General features: G+C 57.0%; 1 protein-coding gene across 1 annotated transcript; it reads left to right on the top strand.

The window, feature by feature from the left end:
• Positions 1-54: 54 nt before the first annotated feature.
• Positions 55-19236, top strand: C17H20orf204 (chromosome 17 C20orf204 homolog). The gene is made up of 5 exons (XM_075901013.2): positions 55-3485; positions 7202-7339; positions 7940-8014; positions 11299-11451; positions 12684-19236. Exons 1-5 carry the CDS (start codon positions 3483-3485, stop codon positions 12831-12833), a joined length of 519 nt encoding a protein of 172 aa, XP_075757128.1. The 5' UTR covers positions 55-3482; the 3' UTR covers positions 12834-19236.
• The last annotated feature ends 4603 nt before the right edge of the window (positions 19237-23839 follow it).

Below are 23839 nucleotides of genomic sequence, written 5' to 3'. Positions count from 1 at the left end.
AGTGGGTAACCTATGAAAGACCAGCTACTCCTTACGATGCCTGTGTGAAGAATCGGCAAGGAGTCCTGTGGCGCCTTATAGACTAACTGCAGTGTAGGAGCATAAGCTTTCGTGGGCAAAGACCCACTTCGTCAGATGCATGTAGTGGAAATATCCAGAGGCAGGTATAAATATGCAGGCCAGAATCAGGCTGGAGATAACGAGGTGGAGCCAATCAAGGAGGATGAGGCTCACTTCTAGTAGCTGATCTGGAGGTCTGAATTCCAAGAGAGGAGAAGCTGCTTTTGTAGTTAGTGATAGAAATGTAGCGAGCCATTCACAGTCTTTGTTTAATCCAGAGTTGATTGTGTCAAACTTGTTTCTCTTTGAAGTCTGGTCCTGAAGTTTTTTTTGCTGCAGGATGGCTACCTTTAGATCTGCAATTGTGTGTCCAGGGAGATTGAAGTGTTCCCCTACAGGTTTGTGTGTCCAGGGAGATTGAAGTGTTCCCCTACAGGTTTTTGTATGCTGCCATTCCTAATATCAGATTTGTGTCCATTCATTGAAGCAGTTAGCTCCACGGCAATAATTCTCAGCCCTGAAAGATGGTTCTGAGACAAAGGTGGAGCAACGCCTCCTTTCCAAAGCAGAGCTAAGTGTTTCCTCTTGCTTGTGTGTCAGGATCTTCAAACCTCTCTGGCTGCTTGGCTGAAGCACATCTGTCTTCAGAAGTAGTATTCCCAGGGGTGGTGGTCTCATACGCTTAGTCACTATGACCTAACCATACCTCTAAGTTTACACACCTAAATGTGGGTTGACGCTGATCATCTGTGTGTATCTTGTGACTTTCTAAACAAGGCCTTTAATTTTAGATACAGGCTGTCCTTGCTATAAGTCCAAGATACGTTCCAAAGAACTTGGACTTACAGCGAAAGCAACTTAAAGCAGGGAATTTTTGTCTTGCGGCTGGCTGACTTCCATTTGCGCAAATAGGGTTTGTTTGGGGGGTTTTTGCATGACTTAAGAGCGGGGAATGGGAGGAGTTGTAATGCATTAGTTCCTACAAGCGTCAACAACTTTAGTGTGGAATGGATGTATACTGGGATGACTTATAGCGGGGGCGCCCTGTATTCCAAGCATGAACCCAGGTGTACAGAGTCTTTTCTTCTAAACCTGTCTACCACGTGAATTTTCATTTAAAAAAAATGAATACATTTAAATGCATTTAATAATTTTTTACATCTGTAGTGTTTTGGATGCTGCTCTGGAAGTGTCCTCTGGCCTGTGCCCGGCTGAAGGAGCTTGCACCAAGCTCTTCAGGTTTAAACAGCTTTTCAGGGGACTTTCTGCAATGCTTTGTGCTGTCCGAAACATGTAGGAGGAAGATAGCTATTTATTTCTTGTACTAGGATAGCCCTATCCTGGACTCCAGGCCTCGGCAACGTGCAAAGACAAAATAAGGTCCCTGCGCCCAAAAAGTTCAGAATCTGTTTGAAATTTCAGTTGAAACCCAAAAGTGACTTGCTCATGTGGCTCCAGGGACAGGTCAAAAAGCATCATCTTAAGGTCTCAGAGGGGTAGCTGTGCTAGTCTGTGACTTGAAAAACGAATAGTCTTATGGCACCTTAAAGAGACTAACATGTATATGCAGCCGCTCCCCGAGTTACGACCACCTCCACTTACAACCATCTGCACTTACGACCAAAGCGGTCGTAAATGCGGATCTGAGTTACGAACTTCGATCCGCGCTTACGAACAGCGCGGTCGCCATGGAACTCTATGGGATCCAAGTTACGAACACTTTGAGTTACGGACCAAGTGTTGGTCCGTAACTTGTTCATAACTTAACTCGGGGAGCGGCTGTAGTATGAACTGTTGTGGGCAAAATCCACTTCTTCAGACAAGATGATCTTGAGTGGAGAGGGGAAAAAAAGGGGACCCTCAGAATAAGAAGGGAGAGGGGGAGAAAAATATTACCTGTCAATTGTAGTGCCTGTGCTAATGAGGCTAATTGAGTGGGCTGGAAATGTTCTGTACTTAGCTTTTGATGTCAATAGGATGTTGAATGTAAGGAAAGCTGGTGTGATGTTATGTTAACCAGTTCGAGTCTTTGTTCAGGTCCAGGGAGACAGTGTCAAATTTGCATGAAGGTAAATTCTGCACACTCTGTAGTTGGCTTGTGAAATTCCTTTGTAGAAGAATGGCTACTTTTAAGAACATAAAACCAGCTAGACTAGGTCAGACCAAAGGTCTATCTAGTCCAGTATGCTGTCTTCTGACAGTGGCCAATGCCAGATGCCCCAGCGGCAGTGAACAGAACAGGGAATCAATCAAGTGATCCCTATCCTGTCATTCATTTCCAGCCTTTGACAAGCAGAAGCTAGGGACACCATTCCTGCCCATCCTGGCCAATAGCTATTGATGGATCTAACCTCCATGAATGTATCTAATTCTTTTTTGAACCCTGTTCAACTCCTGGTCTTCACAACATCCTCCGGCAAGGAGTTCCATAGATTGACTGTGTGCAGCATAAAAAAAGACTTCCTTTTGTTTCTTAAACCTGCTACCTCTTAATTTCATGTAGTGACCCCTAGTTCTTGTTATGGGAACAAGTCGAACTTTTCCTCCTTCACCTTTCCCCCAGCAGTCGTGATTTTATAGCCCTCATAACTTTGAAAACCACCATGATTTTAAGTCCATTGAGTGCCCAGCCCCCATAAGTGCCACTGTGAGGAAAAATCGCACCCTCTGTGTTTTACCAAGTGCCATAGGATTTGATTCCCCAGAGTGGCTCTTTTCCCGGGAGTTTGCACTGGGAAGCAAGTGATGGCACCTTCTCCAGCTCCAGCTTAAAATAAGTTACAAGAGGGGTGGGTAACCTGCAGCCTCATGTGACCCAGTGGGGTTCTATTTGTGGCTCAGTGCAGCTCTATTTGTGGCCCATGTGCAGACTTGCTAGATTCCGCTGGTTTCCAGCCTCACGTTTGTTTGTTCCCCCTTTTCTCTCCTCCCCCCTTACTCCTATTACTAAAGTGGCAGGGTAGCAAAGGCACCAGAAGTGAGGTGGGTGCTGAGTGCGCAAAACCTTGTGAGCGCTGCCTTCCCTGCAAACTCTAAGTCCTCTGTCCCAGAGCCTCTTGGTTCCAGCCACCCGCGGCGAGGAAGGAGGAGGGGAACCTGCCTTGATTCGACTCCCTGCCCCGGCTGGAAGGGGCTGCTTCCCTCTTCTCCCCCCCCTTTCCCCGGCTCTGGGAGGGCAGGTGGAGCGCTCCCGCTGGGCTAAGTGGGTCGGACGGGTCTGGGGGCGGGGCCGGAGGCTGCAGCTCTCCCCTCCCACTGGGTCCTGGAGCCAAGTTCAAACGCCGGGACCCAGCTGGCGCGGGTTGAGCGGGGACCCCCCTGCGCCGCGCATCCTCCGAGGGGCTGGAAGGGGCCATGCCGCGCGGCGCCTCGCCTCCCTGCCGGGCATTCGCAGCTGCGGGGGTCGGCGCGGCGGGCGATAAATGGTGAGTGGTCCCCTGGGGAGGGGAAGGGGATGGGGGGGGGGGGGTTGATCTCAGCTGACCCCGGGGGGGGGGGTGAGGAGTGGAGCGGGGTGGGGGGGTCGTTCATGCCGTGGGGGGCGCCCCCCCTTCCCCGCCTGGGAGGAGCCCCGATCCCGGCTGGATCCAGCCGGAGAAGGGGCCGGAATTTCCCACTCCGCCCCGGTCCCCAGGGACTGTCCCCGGCCAAGCGAGAAACCCCACGGCCCAGCCTTTCCTGTAAATTCTCCCTCTTTGCAGCAGCGGCGGCTTGTTTCTGGAAAGGGCAGGAGCCCCCGCCCCCCAGCTCCCGGCCTGGGCGTGTGTAGCTCTTGCGGGGGGGGCTTGGGGCTCTTCCCAGCTCTGGGGAGAGACCACAGGGCAGGAGGCTGCTGGTGCGATGGAGGCGGGGGGGGGGGCAGCCGAGCCAGAAACATCCCCCTTCCTTTGCAGGAGGAGGGGGGAATAAAGTCCTAGCCCTCGGGGGGGGGGGTATGTAAATCAGGGCACTGGAGGGGGGGAAGCTCTGGCCTTAATTAGCAGCATGTTGGACTCTTCTTCTTTCAGGCTCCACTTAGTTTTCAGGAAGCTTCTGGTCAGGTTCAAAGCAAAGCCAGCCCCTGTCTGCCCTGCAAGGCTGCCTGATTGTCCCCCCCCTTCCCCCCAGGCTAGGAGGACCAAAGTGATTTCTGCTGGAGCCGATTCCAGGGCATGGCTCGGAATGTAGTGCCTGGGCCACCACCAGGAACTGCTCCCTCCATCCCTGGTGGTTTCCCTTATCTCTGAGTGTTTGCCGGAGGATTAAAGCAGGAAAGAAGAGATTAGCACCTCCAGGCATATGGCAAAGCAGAATGGGACATGCTGACATTTTTGTATGGGGCTGCAAGACATGTTCTTCCCCTTACTCCTAATTCCTGGTCCTTCCCAGGAGCATGGGGACTTTTAAACCCAGGGGGACCTCTGCTGGGTGTAACTAAGAAACATTCACAGACATTAACTCACAGACATTTCCCCTTCCCCACCTCTAATATCATTAACTCACTGGCATTCACCTTCCTTCCCCCCCTCCCATCCCCCTTCTGTTCTGTAATGTGATTTGTCCTTTTCATGTGTGTTCATTTTTTTAAAATTGTATCCTTTGGTATATATGGTTGTGACTATTTTCTTCCACTATTTGATCTGAGGAAGTAGGTCTGGCCCACGAAAGCTCATCATCTAATAAACCATCTTGTTAGTCTTTAAAGTGCTACATAGTCCTGTATTTTGTTTAAGAAACATTAATTGATTCTGATTGTGTGGGTGGGTGTTAGGAGGGAAGCCACAAAGCCTTCCCGGCATGGAATTTGTAATCCCCACACATGCGAATTGACTGTGGTGACTTTTTTCCACCTCTGAACAGTGCCAATTGCTAAGAGAAAACAGTTCTCACGGCTTGTTCCTTATAGTTTTCCTTCCCCAAGCATGACTCTCTTACAGGCACCCCTTCGTCAGGCTGGTCACGTGAGTTGTGGGAATTGCGGGCCATGGCCTTGAAGGGTGTATCCAGCCTGTCTTCTTAACAACAAACTGTAATTCTCCCCATATTAAGGACTGTCAGCGTAGTACCCGTCCCAGCTGTTTGGAAATGGTGCAAGTGTAGCTTTCTTCTGGAATTTGCTCTTGTATTGAACTGTTCATGTGAAATTCCATGGCCGCTTTTCCTCTGTGGGGAAACCTTCCTCCGGAGCAACCCTTCAACTTTGGCCGGAGTCTGCCTGGAAGGGGATATTCCTTTTGCAGCAAAGCTTGCATCTGGATGCATGGCTCGGAGAATTATTTATATCGTCAGTGCTGTTTTGAAGCTCACGCTGGCGTGATACCTCTCTTCTCTAAGGGGAATGAGCAGAGAACACGTTGGCTTAGGAGAACGTTCTGCCGCCCCCAATGAAAAATTTCTCCCCATGGCTTGGGGTAGGAGGAAGTAACCTTAGACCCATCCCTTGACACATCTGAGGGTCATTGATTTTTCAAGCTAGGGCCCACCCTAAGGTAAAACATATTGGCTTTGTCCACTCAGCAGTCTCAGATATCAAAGCTTTGGCTTCCGGGCTCTGCCACGGCTGGTTTCCGTACTGCATGGAAAGCATGAAGCTTGACGGTTTGATTGGGGATCTGTGCTGCACCATTGAAAGCAGAGAGTGGCGTTGGGCTATTTATTCCCCGGGAGCCATCCAGCGCGTCTGTTTTGTTCCGGTGGGAGTCCGTCGAGCCCCTGGAACAAAGGCACTTTCTGATAACCTGGTATGAATGCACCACTCCACAGCCCAGAACAGTCTCTGAAGAGCCTGTCTCTCTCCCTGGGTTTTCCTGGGCCTGAATTTTTTAGGCAGCAAATTCTTAAAATGTGACAAAATAGACTTTCCTTCTGTCCCTATGCCCCCCATAACCTCTGCCTCCCGTTTCGTTCATAACCCGCCCCTCCCCCCCCCCCAAACTGAGCTGCTGTGTTGGCTGTGTTATGTTGCACGTGAACTCTACTGTCCTGGAGGAACCCCGGGTGTGTGCCTCGGTTTCCCTGGGCACCGCACTGATAGTGAGAGGGTGATGGGAATTTCGGTGCCACATACGCAGTGGCAGGTGCTTTCTGCAACCTGACACTGGGAGGGATGTGTGACCAGATGACACCTTTTGCCCCCAAAGCAAGACAAAGGCCGGAGGCAGGGCTGGCTGCAGGGAAAGACAGGTCTCACTGGCTTGGGGGGCACTGATGGGGGGCAGGGCCCTTGGCTCTGGGCCCCCCTCTCCCCAAGGTGGATTGTACTGACGGCTTCTGGTTCCTGTGCTGACAAATCTGTTCTACGCTGTGTCCCTGTCGACTGATAAACCTTCTGTTCTACTGGCCGTCTGAGAGTCAGATCTGACTGCAGATAGGGGTGCAGGGCCCGGTGACTCCCCACTCCTCGTCTCCTCAAGAACAGATGCTTTTGCCGTTAATTCTGAATGAAGTCTTTGGCCTGAAATGGCCTGAGATCTTCCTACCTGAGGTTGCATCTCTCTCCTGGCCGCAAGGGGCAAAGGTGGGGTCAGACTGAAGGAAAAGGAACTGAAGGAAAAGGAACTGCCACAGTGTGTTCTCCAGCTTGAGAGTTTCCTCTCCGCTAGTCGGACAAAGCCCAAATCTGTCAGGAAGGCTGCACAACCTGATTAGCTGCCCCATAGGCATGTAGCCCTGAAGGGTCCCTGATTGATACTGCAATCTAATGCACTCTTAGGCCATGTCTTCACTATGTGGAAGAACGATGCTGCTGCGATCGATCTTCTGGAGTTTGATTTAGCAGGTCTAGTGAAGACCCACTAAATCAAACTCAGAGAGCATCCCCATCGGTGCCAGTTCTCTTGCTCGTCACAAGGAATAAGGGAACCGGCTGTGTGGACAACACGGAAACACAATTTAAGATACATCGACTCCAGCTTTGTAATTAACGTAACATGTCTTAATTGATCTTCCGCTGTAGTGTAGACCAGGCCTTAATGCTTTCCACTTCTTATCTAGCAGCAACCCGAACACACTTCTGTGCAAAAAGGAGGCTGGGATCTAAGGCCATGCTGACCCCTCCCTGTACAGCCGACAGAGAAGCCAGCCTCCTGGCTGCCTACAAGGCAAAAGGGGGAAGGCAGGCTTGCAGCGCCCGGCGGAAGCTGAGTTATTTTTACACCTCTAGATTCTCCCCAGGACTGTCCTTTGCGCTGTTCTGCTGCTGCTGGTCGTCTCGGTGCTGGGCAAGGGCAAGGCGAGGTGCAGCATTGTGGAAATCCTGCGGCAATACCAAGCCGTGATCTTTGATGAGCTCCAGAACCTGGTGAGCAGGCGTGTAGGAAAATGTTGCCCTCTGGCCATGTGACCCCATGTGGCCTTAGGCTGCCGCGGCCCTTTGGAGCAAGGACTGTGGCTTGGCCAAGGGGGCTTACAGTGCCCAGCAGGATGGGGCCTCTATGCAGTCTGGGCTGTTAGGCACTGCTGGGTTAGAAGGGGGTTCACTGAGAAGGGGACGCCCACATCCAGGGCCAGTGGTGTTCAGCTGCCAAGCCAGCAGCAACCCCCCACCTCCATGCACAGTGCCAGGATCGCTTTGTAAGGGGCACTCTCCCCACGCTATCCAGCCAGCTGCAGCAGAGCGCTTGGGCAACTGCTCAGGAGACATTCCAGTGCTCCCAGCTGCTTAGCCGAGCGCCCACCGCTGGCAGCCAGTGTGTCTACAGGTGGTGCACATCCACACATGCCTCGGTGCACACAGCAAAATGCATTTCACCCATGGGTGGAAAAACCCCCAGAGGGAACAATGGGCTTCTCCCCCGCACGTAAAGCTCACGCTATGCACAAAGCATGGGCCTGTCACTTCATGGCGGGAGGGAGAGCAGGCCCGGAGCTGAGCAGCTTGCAATCCTTTTGTTTCACACAGAAAAACTTGACTGGATCTGTGGAAAGCCCAAGCAGGGGCCGAGGGAGAGCTGGCCTCACCTGCCACTCTAACAAGGTAAATGCTGGCTGCGAGACAGGTGCTTTTTCTGCTGTGTGTGTGCGTGCGTGCACTGCTCAACTGTGTGTCATCAGCCCCGTACTGCTAGCTGCCAGTCAGTACTTCCCTTTAGCTGGAGGAGCATTGTTTTTGCAGCGGAAGGCTAGTGAGTGTGTGTGTGTGTGTGTGTGTGAGAGAGAGAGAGATTGAGAAAGTGGAGGCTGAGATGTGGGTGTGTGTGTGTGTGTGTGTGTGTGTGAGAGAGAGATTGAGAAAGTGGAGGCTGAGATGTGTTTGTGTGTGTGTGTGTGTGTGAGAGAGATTGAGAAAGTGGAGGCTGAGATGTGTTGTGTGTGTGTGTGTGTGTGTGTGTGTGAGAGAGAGAGAGAGAGAGAGAGATTGAGAAAGTGGAGGCTGAGATGTGTCGTGTGTGTGTGTGTGTGAGAGAGAGAGATTGAGAAAGTGGAGGCTGAGATGTGTCGTGTGTGTGTGTGTGTGTGTGTGTGAGAGAGAGAGAGATTGAGAAAGTGGAGGCTGAGATGTGTCGTGTGTGTTTGTGTGTGTGTGTGAGAGAGAGATTGAGAAAGTGGAGGCTGAGGTGTGTGTGTGTGTGAGAGAGATTGAGAAAGTGGAGGCTGAGATGTGTCGTGTGTGTTTGTGTGTGTGTGTGTGAGAGAGAGATTGAGAAAGTGGAGGCTGAGATGTGTCGTGTGTGTGTGTGTGTGTGTGAGAGAGAGAGAGATTGAGAAAGTGGAGGCTGAGGTGTGTGTGTGTGTGTGTGAGAGAGATTGAGAAAGTGGAGGCTGAGATGTTGTCGTGTGTGTGTGTGAGAAAAATTGAGAAAGTGGAGGCTGAGGGGTGTGTGTGTGTGTGTGTGTGAGAGAGAGAGAGATTGAGAAAGTGGAGGCTGAGATGTGTTGTGTGTGTGTGTGTGTGTGCGTGTGTGTGTGAGAGAGAGAGATTGAGAAAGTGGAGGCTGAGATGTGGGGTGTGTGTGTGTGTGTGTGTGAGAGAGATTGAGAAAGTGGAGGCTGAGATGTGTTGTGTGTGTGTGTGTGTGTGTGAGAGAGAGAGAGATTGAGAAAGTGGAGGCTGAGATGTGTGTGTGTGTGTGAGAGAGATTGAGAAAGTGGAGGCTGAGATGTGTTGTGTGTGTGTGTGTGTGTGTGTGAGAGAGAGAGAGAGATTGAGAAAGTGGAGGCTGCGATGTGTCGTGTGTGTGTGTGTGTGAGAGAGATTGAGAAAGTGGAGGCTGAGATGTGTTGTGTGTGTGTGTGTGTGTGTGTGTGTGAGAGAGAGAGAGATTGAGAAAGTGGAGGCTGCGATGTGTCGTGTGTGTGTGTGTGTGAGAGAGATTGAGAAAGTGGAGGCTGAGATGTGTCGTGTGTGTTTGTGTGTGTGTGAGAGAGAGATTGAGAAAGTAGAGGCTGAGATGTGTTGTGTGTGTGTGTGTGTGAGATTGAGAAAGTGGAGGCTGAGATGTGTTGTGTGTGTGTGTGTGTGTGAGAGAGAGAGAGATTGAGAAAGTGGAGGCTGAGGTGTGTGTGTGTGTGTGAGAGAGAGATTGAGAAAGTGGAGGCTGAGGTGTGTGTGTGTGTGTGTGTGTGTGTGTGTGTGTGGGGTGGGGGGGGGTGTCGTTTTGGAGAGTCCAACGCTCCACCCCCGCTGCTGTGACCTTGCATGCGCGATGGTGCTGGCAGGGTTGGAATGGCGTGCTCTTCGCCCGTGCAACCTGCACGCCATATGTGTGAGCGCGCACCAGCCGGGGTGGAGCGGCGGGCTCTTCAACATGGCGTCTGCAGCGTGACCTCACCGGCGCCACGCCTGCTAGGTCCCAGCGGTGGGGTGGGCCCATGCCAGTCCCAGGAAGCCAGGGCTCGGGGAGTACATGAGTAGCCACCCAAACAGCTCGGCAGTTACTAATTCTCGTGCCACAGCCCTTTGGCACGTGGTGGCAGCAGAGACGTGGCCATTGGTCCTCGCTGCACTCGAAGAGAGCAGTGACTGATCCCTCCCCCAGCTAGACAAAGCCCACCCCGCCAGGAGTCTGAGAGTCGCAGATGTCCCAGTCTCACTCTTGATGCTGGGGCGATAGGTCTGTGGCTGGGCTTTATGCCAGGGCATCCCCACCATGGGGGACTGAACTCCAACCCCGTGGGCCCCCGAACTACCATTCCCTAGGGGAGCAGTGATGCTTCCATCCAGTAGGAGGCAGCGGTGGACACACACACTCCACGGTGCTGCCTACCCTTTGCCCACGACGCCGAACCCCTGAGGATTTTGCCGCTTGCTCAGCGCTGGGTTCCTGGCCTGCAGCTTTCGTGTGGCAACTAGCCGAGGGCTCTCACAGGTGGGGGAGGGTCATCCAAAAAGGAAAATGGAGGTGCCCGGGCTCTGACTTCTGAGGGCAGAGCTGAAGGTCCCTGGAGGCTTCTGGGCAGCAGCGCTAAGGGGATGAGGCAGGTTGATGGGCCCACCCTGCCGTGTGCCGCTTCCAAAGCGGCGCTGTCTGGGGCCACAGCCTCATTCCCTCCGCAGAACAGCTCCCCTGGGCTGTGCTCTAGGCCAGCGGGTTTCGAACTTTTCCCCATGACCCAGCTGAAGAAAATTATTGATGCCGCAACCCAACATCATCGGACTGGAGTGCGGGCTTCGGAGTGGGGGGGGGGGTGTCTGGATTTGGGGGGGGGGCAGGGCTGGGGCAGGAGGGGCTTTCCTTGAGCGGCTCCCAGTCAGCGGTGCAGCAGGGAGGGCTAAGGCAGCTTCCTGCCTGTCCTGGCACCACAGACCAGGCTGTGCCTAGAAGCAGCCGGCAGCAGGTTCCCAGCCAACGGGAGTGCGGAGCTAGTGCTCGGGGCAGGCAGTGCACGGAGCTGTGCGCCTCATTCCCCACTTAGGAGCCAGGCCTCTTGCTGGCCGCTTCTGGGATGCAGCCCCGTCTGCGGTGCCAGGACAGGTGGGTCGCTACCTTAGCCCCCCCAGTGCTCACCTGATCCCCCTGCAGCAAGGAGTCCCAGCGCCCGACATCCCACCGCCCTGTACTGGGTCGTGACCTGTCGTTTGAAAACCGCTGACCTGGCAGGCGAGGCACAGCCTGAGGGAGGAAGGTTGCGGGGGGTGGAGGGTTTTGTTTTTTGCAGGGCGGGGTGACGGCTCCATTTTGGGCCCCTAATTAATCCAGTGCGTTAAGACTCCAGGACGCCACGCTGGTCTGAAGCTAGCGCTGGCTCGTCGACTAAACCCTCCTGTTTTCTACTTGCGTCGGCCCTGCCCACCCGGATGGTGCCTCCTTCCTTTCTCAGGAGCAGAAAATTCTGCTGTCCATCTCTACCATGAGCCTGTCTCTCCGGGACATGGTGAGAGGCCCGAGGAAGAATCCTGAGGTGGTGGCTGTGACGAAGGTGACCAGCAACACAGAGTCTGTGACCAGACAGAACTGCAGGAAAATCCACAAGGTGGGGGCTTGCTTTTTTTCTCCTCGGCCAGGGCAAAAAATAGCAGCTGGGGTGTCGGGCACAGAGCAGCGGGTAAATCCGTGCTCACAATCCCGATTGACCAAGATCAGGGCTGTTAGCTGAGTCAGGAGTACACCTGTGCTACGCTTCCTCCCCGCTGAAAGCAGCCAACGGAGCCTGAAGAACTCCCAAGCTTTTCCCCGGGCAGCCAGACGTGCACCCAGTCGGGGCAACGCAGTCCGGGGAAAGGGGTCGTTCCCAGCAGCGGGTGCATGGCGCGGCTCTCCCAGAAGAAGGATCCCTGTAGAACGAGCTGCCCCGTTGCGCCAGGCCTCACCCTGTCTGAAATGAGCGCCGAACGAATTCCCTCCGCCGTCTCCTGTGGGAGAACCCCGGGGAAAGCCCGGGCTGAGCGCCGCCCTCTCCCATCTGGCTGTAGGGCAGGGTTCACTCTCCGATACTCCTTCCCTAGGAGAGTCACGGGGAGGCCGAGGGAATCCATTTGGTGTCTGAAGCCCTTGTGCAAGACTCGGCCCAGGAGCTCAGGTTACCAGACACGGTCTCGGGAAATCCCTGGCTCCGCCCCTCCTTCGCCCCATTTGTCAGGGAAATTAATGTATTTGGTGGTGTCTCCCCGGGGGCGGGGAAGAGGTGGCGGACTGGTCTGAGCAGCCTATCAGAGTGCCGCGGCATGGAGACTCGTGGGGGGGAGGGACCCGTTGTGTGTGTGATCTCCCCTTGCCACAGGAGTCTCCTCCGTACTAGGAGGTGTGGGCTCTGGACATGGGCTAATTCATGCCACGCCGGCTCTGTTCATGAGGGTTGGAGGCTGGTGTTGAATGGGTAGAGACAGATCTAGTAGAAACCACCACCCCCCTTGGAAGTTTTACCTTGGAACGGTCCACCAGGTTGGGCTAGACCCACCCTGCTTGGGGAGTGATGCTTGAAGGTACAATTGGCTTCCCGCCTCTAGGTGCATGTGCCCATTGGGATGGGTGCCTGGGAGAGCACACGTAACCCACTGGGGAGTGCAGGTCCCACCCCCTCCCCTGTGGGTTACATACACGCCTGGGGGCCCTCCTATTCCCATGTGATTGCCCTCCCTACTGCTTTCCCCCCATGCTCCTGGGGGTCAGAACAGCCCGGAGCTGGTCTCGGTCCTGCCGGCTGCCCGTGTCCAGACCCCAGGTTGCCCGGCTGTGACTGTTTTCTCTTTCCTTGCCTGCGAACAGAAGAGTCTGTCGACGGCGACCGAGAAGCCGCGCCGCAGAGGCCAGGGCAGCAGGAGGAAGCAGCTGAGGGAGATGGCGCGCGTGGTGGACAGCTTGGTCACCTGCTGGGAGAAGCTGTTCTCGCTGCACTCGAAGGACTGGGACACATAGGGTCGGGCGGAGGCGGTGTGGGGCAAGCTGGGGCACGTACCAACCGCTCCACACGAGCCAGCCAGCAACACTGATTTGATGTCAACTCCGTGCCTTCTGATTGCTTGGTTCTGCCGGTGGGTGAGGCAGGCAGTGCCGGGGCTGGCTTCAATGCCTCTCAGCCTTCTCTGTGCTCACGTCCCCCTCGGCTACTGCTCCAGGGAGCAAATACCCCGGGCCAGATTCAGCACCATCCACAGATGTCAGGCTTGAATTTGCTCCTGTGTTCTGAATACTTTGTGGGGCTTTCCCGCACCCGGGACTCGGCTCTGGCGGGGCTGTGCGTTAGCAATTGGGAAGACGGGCAGGTGAGCAGGATGGCTGCTTGCAGGAGGCCACCGGGAAGCTGAAGTGCGGCTGGACATGGGGTTGATGACTCAGTAAGCGGAGCGTTTCTTTCTAGGTGTGGGCTGAAGCAGCGTCCCTCATGGGGTAAAAGGGGAGGCTGTTGTCTGGATGTCAGACCAGCCTTTCATTGCTCTTCACGTGTGCTGTCATAACTACTGTCCTCTTCTGACTGGCCACAGTGCCGATCCCTGCTTTTAGCAAAGAGGCAGCAGAGCGTGCCCTTTGATCAGCGGCAGAAAATTACGGCTTTCTGTGCGGCTGTTGCTGGTACAGTGCCAGCCTGCCAGGCAGAGCTGCTTATAAGAACGGCCAGACTGGGTCAGATCAAAGGTCCATCTAGTCCAGGATCCTGCCTTCTGACAGCGGCCAAAGCCAGGTGCCCTAGAGGGAGTGAACAGAACAGGGAATCTACAAGTGATCCCTCTCCTGTCATCCATTCCCAGCCTTTGTCAAGCAAAGGCTAGACACACCACTGCTGCTCATCCTGGCTAATAGCCATTGATGGACTTATCCTTCATGAATTTATCTAGTTCTTCTCTGAACCCTGTTAAAGTCCAGGTCTTTACAACATCCTCTGGCAAGGAGTTCCACAGGTTGACTGCATGGTACGGGAAGAAAAACTTCCCTTTGTTTTAAACCTGCTACCTATTCATTTCATTTGGCGACCCCTAGTTCTTGTGTTATGGGATTGCTGTGCTCCCATTTGCTTCTCTAAAGGATGCTGAATTCATAATCTGCAGTGCATTAGGACCTTCAGGGACACCCTTGCCCGTGGCTGCTGAAAGCACCCTTGTGTCTGTATGAGAGGGCCCCAGAACTTGGCTCCTGCTTGTTGCTAGAGGTCAGTGGTGTGGCTGTGGCAGGGGAGGAGTGAACAGTGTTTCATCACAGTGGTTTCTTCTGGCCTTCGAATCTATGAATCCCCTTCTCTCTGCTCATTACAGGATAATGGCACTGCTATTCTCTGCCTCCTGACTGGTGGCAGCCAAGCCCGACTTGCACTGGCGGCCCTTGGTTGAGGCATCTACTCAGTCAGAAGCACAACGCTAAGGGCCAAGTTCTCCGCTGGCATTAGGGAGTGTCACTCCATTGTGGTTAGTGGCATAGAGCCCACAGACGCCAGCTCCCAGTCTGAGGTCAGGAAGAGCTCGCTGGAGATTCACCACGCTCCTCCAGCTCCCTGAGAAGCACCGAGGCTGTGTAGAAGATGAGCCCTCGTGAGGATCAGCCGCCCTCATGCGGACGAACGTCAGTACAGATCGGAACGAAACAGCCGGTTCCTTACTGCCTGACACTTACACAAGCCTCCCTGAAGGAACAGCGGCAGAACGGAGCCTGTTTTCCAAGCCCCACAGCAAAACCTTTGCAGACATCCAGCAAAGCACCTTCTAATCTGCGAGCCTGGGAAAAACAGAAATCCCCAGCATATGCAGTGCCCCAATGGTGCTAATTAAAAATCAACCAGCGGTGGGGGAGGTGAGTGGATAGTTTTTCACAAATAACACATTTTCTCTCCTCCCTGCCCATTCTTCCTGCTTTCCTGTCTTGGGCATGAGTGTCCCATTGGCTTCCTGGGGAATAAAACTTGTCCCCTACAGAGTCTGGATATTTATCTAGACAACTCGGATTCCCCCATGCTCTTCTAGAACTGGTACAGCCGGAGGGGGAGCCCGGGCCTCTGTGCCTTTCCTGCTGATTTTAGTTGTGCCAGTTGAATTACACCTGCTGCAGATCGGGTCAGTCTGAGCTACAGTCGCATCTTACCTGCCTAGCTTCAAAAATTGTCAATGTCGCTTCCAGCTGGGGACCAGATTTTATCACTGAACTAGAGCCCCCTCTGCTGGCGGAAGGAGGAAGTACAGGCTCATCCGCGCATCCTGTCTCCTGTGGGAACAATCCCTTCTCCGCCGCTGGAACCCTTAGCAGCGACCTGGCTAGATATCTCCATGGTCTGGCTTTGCCGCAGTGTCTCCCAGCTCACAACATGCCTGGGAGCGAAGAAACGCTGGAAATCCCTGGAGTGCAGATGGGGAACGGATCCACAGAGAGAACGGAGCCCTGCAGCAAGCGGGTTTCAGAGCCTGTGTCTGCAGACATCGGCTAATACTATGGCCCGTGTACAGGTGCAGGTGTTCCTGCTTGGGCTGCAGCTCACGGTATGAACCCCCCCCCCACCCCACACTTCTCTGCTCCCCAGATTTCTGTGCCCGGGGCGGGGGGACATCTATTCCACTATTTTTAGCACCCTAGCACAAGCCTCAGCCTGCAGGCTTGGAGACGAGCAGCTGCCGGGTGTTTTTTGGGCAATGTAGCCATCCCCTAAGTGACATACCCAAGGTCACTCTCAGTGTCGGTAGCAGAGCCAAGAAGCGACGCCAGATCTCCTGGCTCCCAGTCCTTGTTTGAACGCCTGGATGACGAGAGAGAGGGGAGCATGAAACCAGCATCACCCACTGCCCAGTTCCAGCAAAGCCGACAAGTCAGACTGCTCAGCGGTGTCCCTGCCGAGGGACAGCCCTGCTAAGAAGCGGGCTTGTCGCATGTCCCTGTGTTAGGCCTCTTGGAACTTGCAGCCAGAGCTGGTGCCCATGGCTGCCTGGGGCGGCCCAGGCTTGGCCTAGGGGGTGAGATGTTAGAATAGGACGGTGCTGAGAATGAAAACTCCCTAGGGGAAAGGAGGAAGCAGTAAGAGCCTCCAGATGGGATGGCGGTAGGGGAGCCAAAGAGGGCAGTGGAGGAAAACAGGGCCCTTCTTACACCAGCTCCCGATCAATTTCAGTTCTCTCTGTGCAGAACCCCCCACGGGGAGCCTTTGCCAGCGAGCGAGGCTGCTCCCAAGAGAGCGGTTGTGGGAAGAAATGGGGGTGCCTTCTGAGACGTGCTCTCTAGGCGCCTTGCAGGCCTCAGAGCCTCCCCACGCCAGAGCCAGCCTGGGCCAAGTCGTCCAGCCTGTCGGATCGGTTTCCCCTGCTGTAAAGCAGAAAGGAGACAACTTGAGCCAGGGACCAATCTAGGCTGGTATCCTGTCCCTGATGCTGGATAGGGCCAGGTGCTTCCCAGCAAGGTGCAGCAGGCAGGCAAGGGAAAACCTGCCCACGGGGCGAGTTTCCTCCTGACCCTGGTCCTTTCGAAGTGGCCTCGTGTGCTGAAGCACGAGGGTTTAAAACTCTTGGCAGCTTTTCATCTTTGCTGTTCTTTCCCTATCCATACCTGACCCTGCTCTGAACCCTGCCAGGCACCTGGCCTCTGTGCTATCTTGTGGCAGGGGTGTCCACAGGCGCGCTACACGCCAGGTGAAAAAAAGACAAACTCTTGAGCCAGTTGAAGTGAATCTCTCCCAAACTGCTCAGAACGGGAGAACGGGAGCCGTGCAAATGAGTCTGCAAGGATGAGACCAGTCTGTTAGGAACCGGAGAGGGGGAATAAATGTAGTGTCCCTTGGGCTACCTGGAGAGACGGTAGGTCAGAGCATGGGGGCCCTATGGTTGCATGGTTTAGGGCCAGCCTGCGGCAACGTCCTTAAGATCTATGGGCAGAGCTATTAAACTGGTGCCGCTGTGCCCGATGGCAGCCGAGACGTGGTGGGGAATGAATTTTTTTGAGATGATTTTATAATCTTTGGCAAAACCCCAATGAAATAGTTTGAAAGCCAGTTTGGCACGCGGGTCCTGCAGCTTCACCCAGGAAATTCAGAACCCAACGGTACAGACCTGATGGGCTGGCATGTGCCTGTTCAGTGGCTTCGTTACCATGGCACTGGCTCTTTTGCAGGCCTGAGGTTCTGCTCGTAACCCTGGCAGGCTGTGTCACTTCAGTTCACTAGCTCCTCTCCAGAGCACAGACCAGAGGTGGGTGGACATTCAGACCCGGGGTGCCCCAAATTTTCAGGGGCCCTACACAGCTGCGTATTCTGTGTATGGGTAAGGCCGGCCCTGCCCGCAGGCTGCTGCCTGTCTGCAGGGAACAGAGCCAGCGTCCCGTGCTCTGGGAAGCCACGCTGCCCTGGGGAGGGAGGGAGGCTGGGCCGAGGTCAGTGATCATCCTCTTGAGGCAGCTCCCGCAGAAGCCGGCGCTGCGAGTGGCCGAGGGCCCCCCTGGTGGGGACGCCTGGGCTCTGCAGGGACATTGCAAAGCCCCCTTGCTCTGCCCTGTGGAAACCTGCCTGTGTCGGCGAGGCTGGAGCGGCTGCTAGAGGATGCGCTCAGCTGGCCTCTGTCCTCTCCTGCCCATGGCCGGCAGCAGCACACCTGGGGGGTGGGGACGACAAAATGGCTTCTGCTAGCCCCTTTGGGCCCGATCCTGAGGGCCCTGCGGCCAGTGCCCTGTGGAGTGGGGCAGGCTGCAAGGGCTCAGGCTGCAGCCATTTCCACCAGGCCCTTCTCTCCCCATGAGCCTCGCATGTCCCTTCGCTCCCCCCCACCCCCTCTCTGCACTTCTACCCCCTTCTTTGCCCTGCTGCTGAGTGCTGTCCTGGCAACCCCCCATCCCTCCCCACTCCACAAAATGCCTTTGGCTATGGCTGGTACCCAAACAAACTTGGGGGGGGGGCTCCCCTCTAGGTTCCTTCCCCTGAAAGGGAAAGCACTCTCCCTCTTAGAGCCAGGCCCCTGCCCTGCCCCCTAGCAAGGGGGGGAAGCGTGGGCTAGTATAGAGATCTATAAAATCACAGAGAAAGTGTGTAAGGAAAAGTGATTTACTTGGTCCCTTAACATAAGAACTAGGGGGGCACCCAATGAAATGAATCGGTAGCAGGTTTAAACCAAAAGGGAGTTTTTCTTCATGCAGCGCACAGTCAACCTGTGGAACTCCTCGCCAGAGGAGGTTGTGAAGGTCAGGCCTTTAAAGGGTTCAAAAAGAACTAGATACATTCATGGAGGTTAGGTCCTTCAATACTTATTAGCCAGGATGGGTAGGAATGGTGTCCCTGGCCTCTGTTTGTCAGAGATTGGGAATGGGTGCCAGGGGAGGGATCACTGGATGATTCCCTGTTCTGTTCGCTCCCTCTGGGACACTTGGCACTGGCCACTGTGGGCAGAGAGGATGCTGGGCTGGATGGACCTTTGGTCTGACCGGGTCTGGCTGCTCATGCTCTAAAACAGAGGACAGGGCAGGCGGGCATCTCCTCAGCGCTGCTATTGGCCCTCTTTGTACATTAGGCAAACCCCAGTCTCACTCCTGGCCCGGGTGTTCCCATCTGTGAAATGGGGATAATCTTCAGGGTCAGGGAGTGCCCGGAGGCCCTGCTCAGGGTCCCCCGTGTGCTGGGTGGGTGCACCCAAAGGCACGGCCCATGCTCTGAAGAGCTTCCCTTTGCAAAGGGCTGGCAGCCCCCGTGGGAGAGGACGGTGGGGTAGGACTCCAGCTGGAGCCAGGCCTGTGAGGGGAGACGGGCGCTACAGGGAAGGGAGCCCAGAGCGTCCTGGCCTCGGGAAGGGGCCTGCTGGCCTTTCGGGAGCGCTGTGGCCCCCCTGCCCGACGCTAGGTGGCAGGGCAGAGCCGCACAGCTGTGCTAAGAGCCGCGTTCACCGTGCCCCGGGGACCGCTGTGTACTTGTGACCACCCACGCCCGGGCCGTCCCGTCGGGCCGCCCGCAGAAGCGCCGGCGGGTGGAATTCGGGCTCCTGGGCAGGATCCCAGCTTGCTGCCCCCCCCCATCTTCTTTGTCAGAGGGAAACCGGCGGCTTGCTCCCTGCAGGGACGGCCGTGCGAGTCACTGGGGGCGGGCAGTCCCTGTGCGAGAACCAGGGGACAGGCGATGTCCCTGCGCCGCGCTCAGGGGCAGCACCGAGCGGAGCCGTCCGGGAGCTGGAGACAAGCCCCCGAAAGGCTTAAAAATCACGAGATCCCAAATAACGGGGGCTCCTTGGCCGGCTGGTGGCTGGGCCCCTCGGCTCATTGCAGGCAATGGCAGGAAACGGGCTGGCAACCCATCCCCTGCTCCAGGAGCGGGCTCCGGTTTCGCCCGGTTTGGGATCCAATCGGTAGCGTGTGGCTCCTCCCCAGCCCAGCGGCGGGAGCGGGACGGGCTGCGGCAGGGGCCCGGGCGGGAGGAGAGAGCGGGGGTGGCCGCCTGGCGAAGGGTTTGCGGTCCCAGGGGTCTCCCCAAACTAGCTTCCTCTTGGCCCCCACCCCTGTGTCTCTGGCCCCTTCCACCCCCCCCCCCCGCCTGCCCATTCCCTGGCCCGGCCGCGGCGGCGGGGTCCCGCTCCTTCCCTCCCGCTGCAGCCTGTGCCAGGGCGCCAGGGTGAGCGGGTGTGCTCAGTGCGGTGCCCCGGGAAGAGACTGGCCACTGGCAGGCCAGGCGCTGGATGCTGCCTGCACCCTGGGCTGCCTGGGCTGGGGATCCCAGGGCTGGGCAGCACAGTACCCCCGCCCCGAGCCCCCTCCCCAGCCTCTGCCCTCAGCCCCCCACGCCCCACCATTTCCTGGCCTGACTCATGCACCCTTCACACCCTGCCCGGAGCACCTCGCCCACCTTGTCTCCTGCACCCCATCCCCTGGGCCCCCCGCACCTCCCAGCCCCTGCCCTGAGACCCCCGCACCTCCCAGCCTCTGCCCTGAGACCCCCACCACTCCCTGCCCTGACTCACGCACCTTTCACACCCCATCCCCTGAGCCCCCGCACCACTCCCAGCCCCTGCCCTGAGACCCCCCACACCTCCCAGCCCCTGCCCTGAGACCCCCACTTTGTCTCCTGTACCCCCATTCCCTGAGCCCCCCGCACCTCTCAGCCCCTGCCCTGAGATCCCCACACCTCCCATCCCCTGCCCTGAGACCCCCACGCCTCCCAGCCCCTGCCCTGAGACCCCCACCACTCCCTGCCCTGACTCACGCACCTTTCACACCCCTGCCCTGAGCCTCCCCACCTTGTCTCCTGTACCCCCATCCCCTGAGCCCCCCCACACCTCCCAGCCCCTGCCCTGAGACTCCCACCGCTCCCTGCCTTGAGCCCCCCCACCTTGACTCCTGCACCCCATCCCCTGCTGTGAGCCCCCCGCACCTCTCAGCCCCGGCTCTCCTTCCCACAGTTACAGGTATCGTCCTATCGCAGTCCCCCCTCCGCAGGTCCCTCCCAAGGGCAGGTTGCAGTGCGACAGGACCCGTAAGCAGCGTGAGCTACTTTCAGCCCTGCGCCACGGGCCCTGGAGAGCAGCGGGGGTGGGAATCCCCTGCAGGGAGCCCGTGCCCCTCCACAGAACGCCCAGCGCCCCCTTCAGCAGCCCCCCCATACGTGCCCCCAGTGGCCTCTCAGTGGGGAGCAGCACTTACCCGCGGGCACCCCCCTCCCAGCCCTAAAGGCAGCCTGGCGGTGGCAGGGTGGGCCGAGTTTGCTGCTTGGCTGCCGGGCGCCTGTGGCTTGCGCAGGGAACACACCCCGGCTTGTTTTGCTGAGCCTGGGGCTGCGGGCGCTGCAGGGGGCTTTGCACTGGAACCCTTGTTTGGGTTTGGGCTTCGTTCCTAAACAAAAGATCAAATGCACAGAGTGTTTTAAGCAGTAAGGCGGGGGGAGGGGAGCTACCCCGGCCTGCAGCCGCCACCCGCCGGCGCGTTCTACAAAAGCAACATGAGTTTGCCAGTTTGCACCCAGGTTTTGTAACACTGTTGCGGGGAGAAGTCCCTGGTCTCAGCCAGCAGCGCGATCTACGTAGGCCCCCCTGGAGCGAACGCTTCCCCGTGGTCGGAGGGCGAGGTGAGCGCGCCCCATGGCACACGCTGCCCGTCCCTGCTGCAGAGCCAGTGGCAAAAAAGGGGTTTCGTGGGAGCCCAGGGGTTTGATCAAGGCTGCCCGGTGGGAGCGACCCACGGCTGTGGCTGCAGCGTGGGCCGTGGCTGCTCGGGAAGGTGGCGCCGGCTGGTTTGAGCCTCAGTCGTGCGGGCAGATCAGTCGCTTAGGGCAGGGCGGGGGGAGCCTTTCGGGGCCGAGGGGCTGGCAGCGTGTTCTCCGTGTGCAAATGCCAGTGGCTCTGCAAGACACTGGGCTCTGGCTCGGCGCCCACCTCCCACGGGGAGTCCAGATGCCTTTCCGCCAGCTCCCGGTGTGGGGGGTCTGGTGGCTGCGTGACAGGATGGGCTGTGACTTGGTGCTGGCTAAATGACTCACTTGGGTTTCTCTGGGAGCCGTGGAGTTAGGTCTTCCCCTCTCCCCCAATGCCTCACGCAGTCCCAAAGAGCGGAGCAAGGACTGGACAGATCCTGCGGTTGTCTTGGCCCAGGGCGCGTCACATGGAGCAGCCCTGAAACTCCCAGGTTGCTGCTGTCCTGGACACTACAGCCAAGGCCTTGCTCAGCCTCGACGGGCCTGGCCGGAGAGCTATATCCAGACATCACAGCTCAGGGCCGGCCGCAGAGTCCCCCCCTAGGACCACCAGGGAGCAGGGTGGGCGCAGTTGGAGCCGGCAGGCGGCTAGGACCACCAGGGAGCAGGGTGGGCACAGTTGGAGCCGGCAGGCGGCTTACACTGCCGGTAGCAGACCGAGGTACGAAGAGGGAACGTGCGTGGGAAGGGAGGGGTGGAACTCCCTGCCCCAGGGCACGTCGGAACATGTCTCTCACCAGTGGGTCGCCTAGGCCACGGCCCCGCCAGCTTCGGGGGCTGAGGTCTGAGGCCCAGCCATGGCGGTGCTGGGGTTTTAAAACGGTTGAAAGAAAGAACAGCTAATGATCACCTCCAACCCCCTTCCTCCCCCAAGCGGGTGTCTCTCGCTGCGGCCACCCCCGCCGAATACGGCAGCCACCCCTGAGCAAGGTGTGCTGGATGTGGGGGGGCTGAAGCAAGCTGGGGAGGGTCAGATCCAGCGCCGGGTAGGCGGAGCGTTATGGACCATCAGGGAGGAATGAGTGAATGGAAAGGAAGGAAAATGCGAAAGGGAGGGAGGGGAAAAGGCAGGTCGGTTCGCTGGGGGAATGGCTGCAAAACAGCCGGAAAAAGGAAACTGGCCTGAAAAGTAAAATAAAAATAGACGCGCGGCAAGGCCAAGTGCAGGAGTGAGCGCATTTCCTCGAGGGCACGCACTCCCTGGCCTGCGGCGGGGGCTCCGGGCATGTGGCCCCCATCCCTGCCCCTCGGCACTGTCTCTCCCAGGGCCAGGCGGGTGGGGCCCAGCTCTGGCATGTTGTAGGGCGGTGCGTCTTGGCCTGGCGGCTCCCTGTTGAATGTGAAAGGGCGGGGGGGTTGTCTGTCTGTCTGTCTGTCTGCCTGCCGGGGAGGCCCTCAGGGTATTCTTCTACGTCCGTGTGCAGACAGAAGTGAGCCGGGGTGGTTGGTTGGGTCTGGGGCTGCATCCAGGCCACCGTGCCTTTCGCCTGCCCAGGTGTGTCCAGGGTGTGCCCGACAGGCATCTGCACTGAGTCCAAACCTCCTTCCGTCTGGCTGCGCGTGGGGAGCAGCAGCAGCAGGGCGGGACCCACCGGTGCTCCAGCCCAGAGCCCAGCTCCTAACCGGGGGAGTGCGGGGAGTGGTTGGGTTGGTCGTGGTATCTCAGCCTGGGACATCACAGCTCCCGGGAGCGGGGGGGGGGGGGGCACAGAGTTCAAGGGGGCCACCCCCCCTGCCCTTTCTTTCCATGTTGCTAAACAGAGCCCCGGCGAGGCTGAACGGGCGCTCCGGGATGGAACTGCCCCAGGGATGGAGGAAGGCAGGATAAGGGATGCCCTGAAGTTAGGGAGGTGGGGTAGGTTCTAGGGAGGATAGGGCATTGGCTTGGGGAGGGCAGGGTTGGCTTCCCAGTAGGAAGAAGCCCAGCCCCTTCGATGGACAGGCTGCGAAAGGGTTAAGCGGAGGAGCCCCAAACAGCACGGCCGTTCCCCAGAACTCTTACTCCGGGGTCAGGCTGGGAAGAGCCCATGCCTGGGCATTCAGGGAGGTCCCTGTTACGAACCCATCCCTGGAGCCTCAGAAACACCAGGGCTGTGTCTAGACTGGCAAGCTTTTGCGCAAAAACTTGCCAGCTGTCTACACTGGCCACTTGAATTTGCACAAGAGCACTGACGATCTCACGTAAGATTGTCAGTGTTCTTGTGCAAATACTTTGATGCTCCCGCTCGGGAAAAAGCCCCCTTCACAAGTGTATTTGTGCAAGAGGGCCAGTGTAAACAGGGAAGGAATTTTTTGCGTAAGAAAGCCCCGATGCGCAAAATGGCAATCAGGGCTTTCTTGCGCAAAATCGCGTCTAGATTGGCCGCAGATGCTTTTGTGCAAAAGCACTTTTTGCACAAAGGCATCCGTGCCAATCTAGACGCTCTTTTGCGGAAATACTTTTAACGGAAAAACTTTTCCGTTAAAAGCATTTCCGCAAAATCATGCCAGTCTAGACGCAGCCCAGGAGAACATCCCAGAGCAGGTCTGGGGCCCTAGAGATGAAGCGCCTGAGGACCGCAGTGTCGGGGAGGGAGCGTGGCAGCCGCGGTGAAGACCACTGTCTCTAGGTGCGGTTTGGGAGGCTGGGTTCTGATGGTGTCCAGACCGGCCAAGCCTGTATCCTCTCCTGGTTTGGTGACACACTAGGCCTCCCCACCTGGCTCTGCAGCATTCCCTCTTCCCAGGCTGTGATTTAAGGGCGTCTTTCACGTTTCGACAGCACTTTTCTCCCCCCGGGCTTCGCCACGGACACGGAATCTGC

This window comes from Pelodiscus sinensis, chromosome 17, assembly GCF_052426305.1.
Source record: "Pelodiscus sinensis isolate ZL-2025 chromosome 17, ASM5242630v1, whole genome shotgun sequence".
In the NCBI taxonomy this organism is placed as follows: Eukaryota; Metazoa; Chordata; order Testudines; family Trionychidae; genus Pelodiscus; species Pelodiscus sinensis.
Note: the sequence above shows the minus strand (reverse complement) of the source record. Positions and strands in the feature narration are given on the sequence as shown.

Coding starts and splice junctions, on each gene's coding strand:
- C17H20orf204 (XM_075901013.2), top strand. Junction 7,340..7,939: donor TTGATGAGCTCCAGAACCTG/GTGAGCAGGCGT, acceptor TGTTTCACACAG/AAAAACTTGACTGGATCTGT. Junction 11,452..12,683: donor ACTGCAGGAAAATCCACAAG/GTGGGGGCTTGC, acceptor GCCTGCGAACAG/AAGAGTCTGTCGACGGCGAC.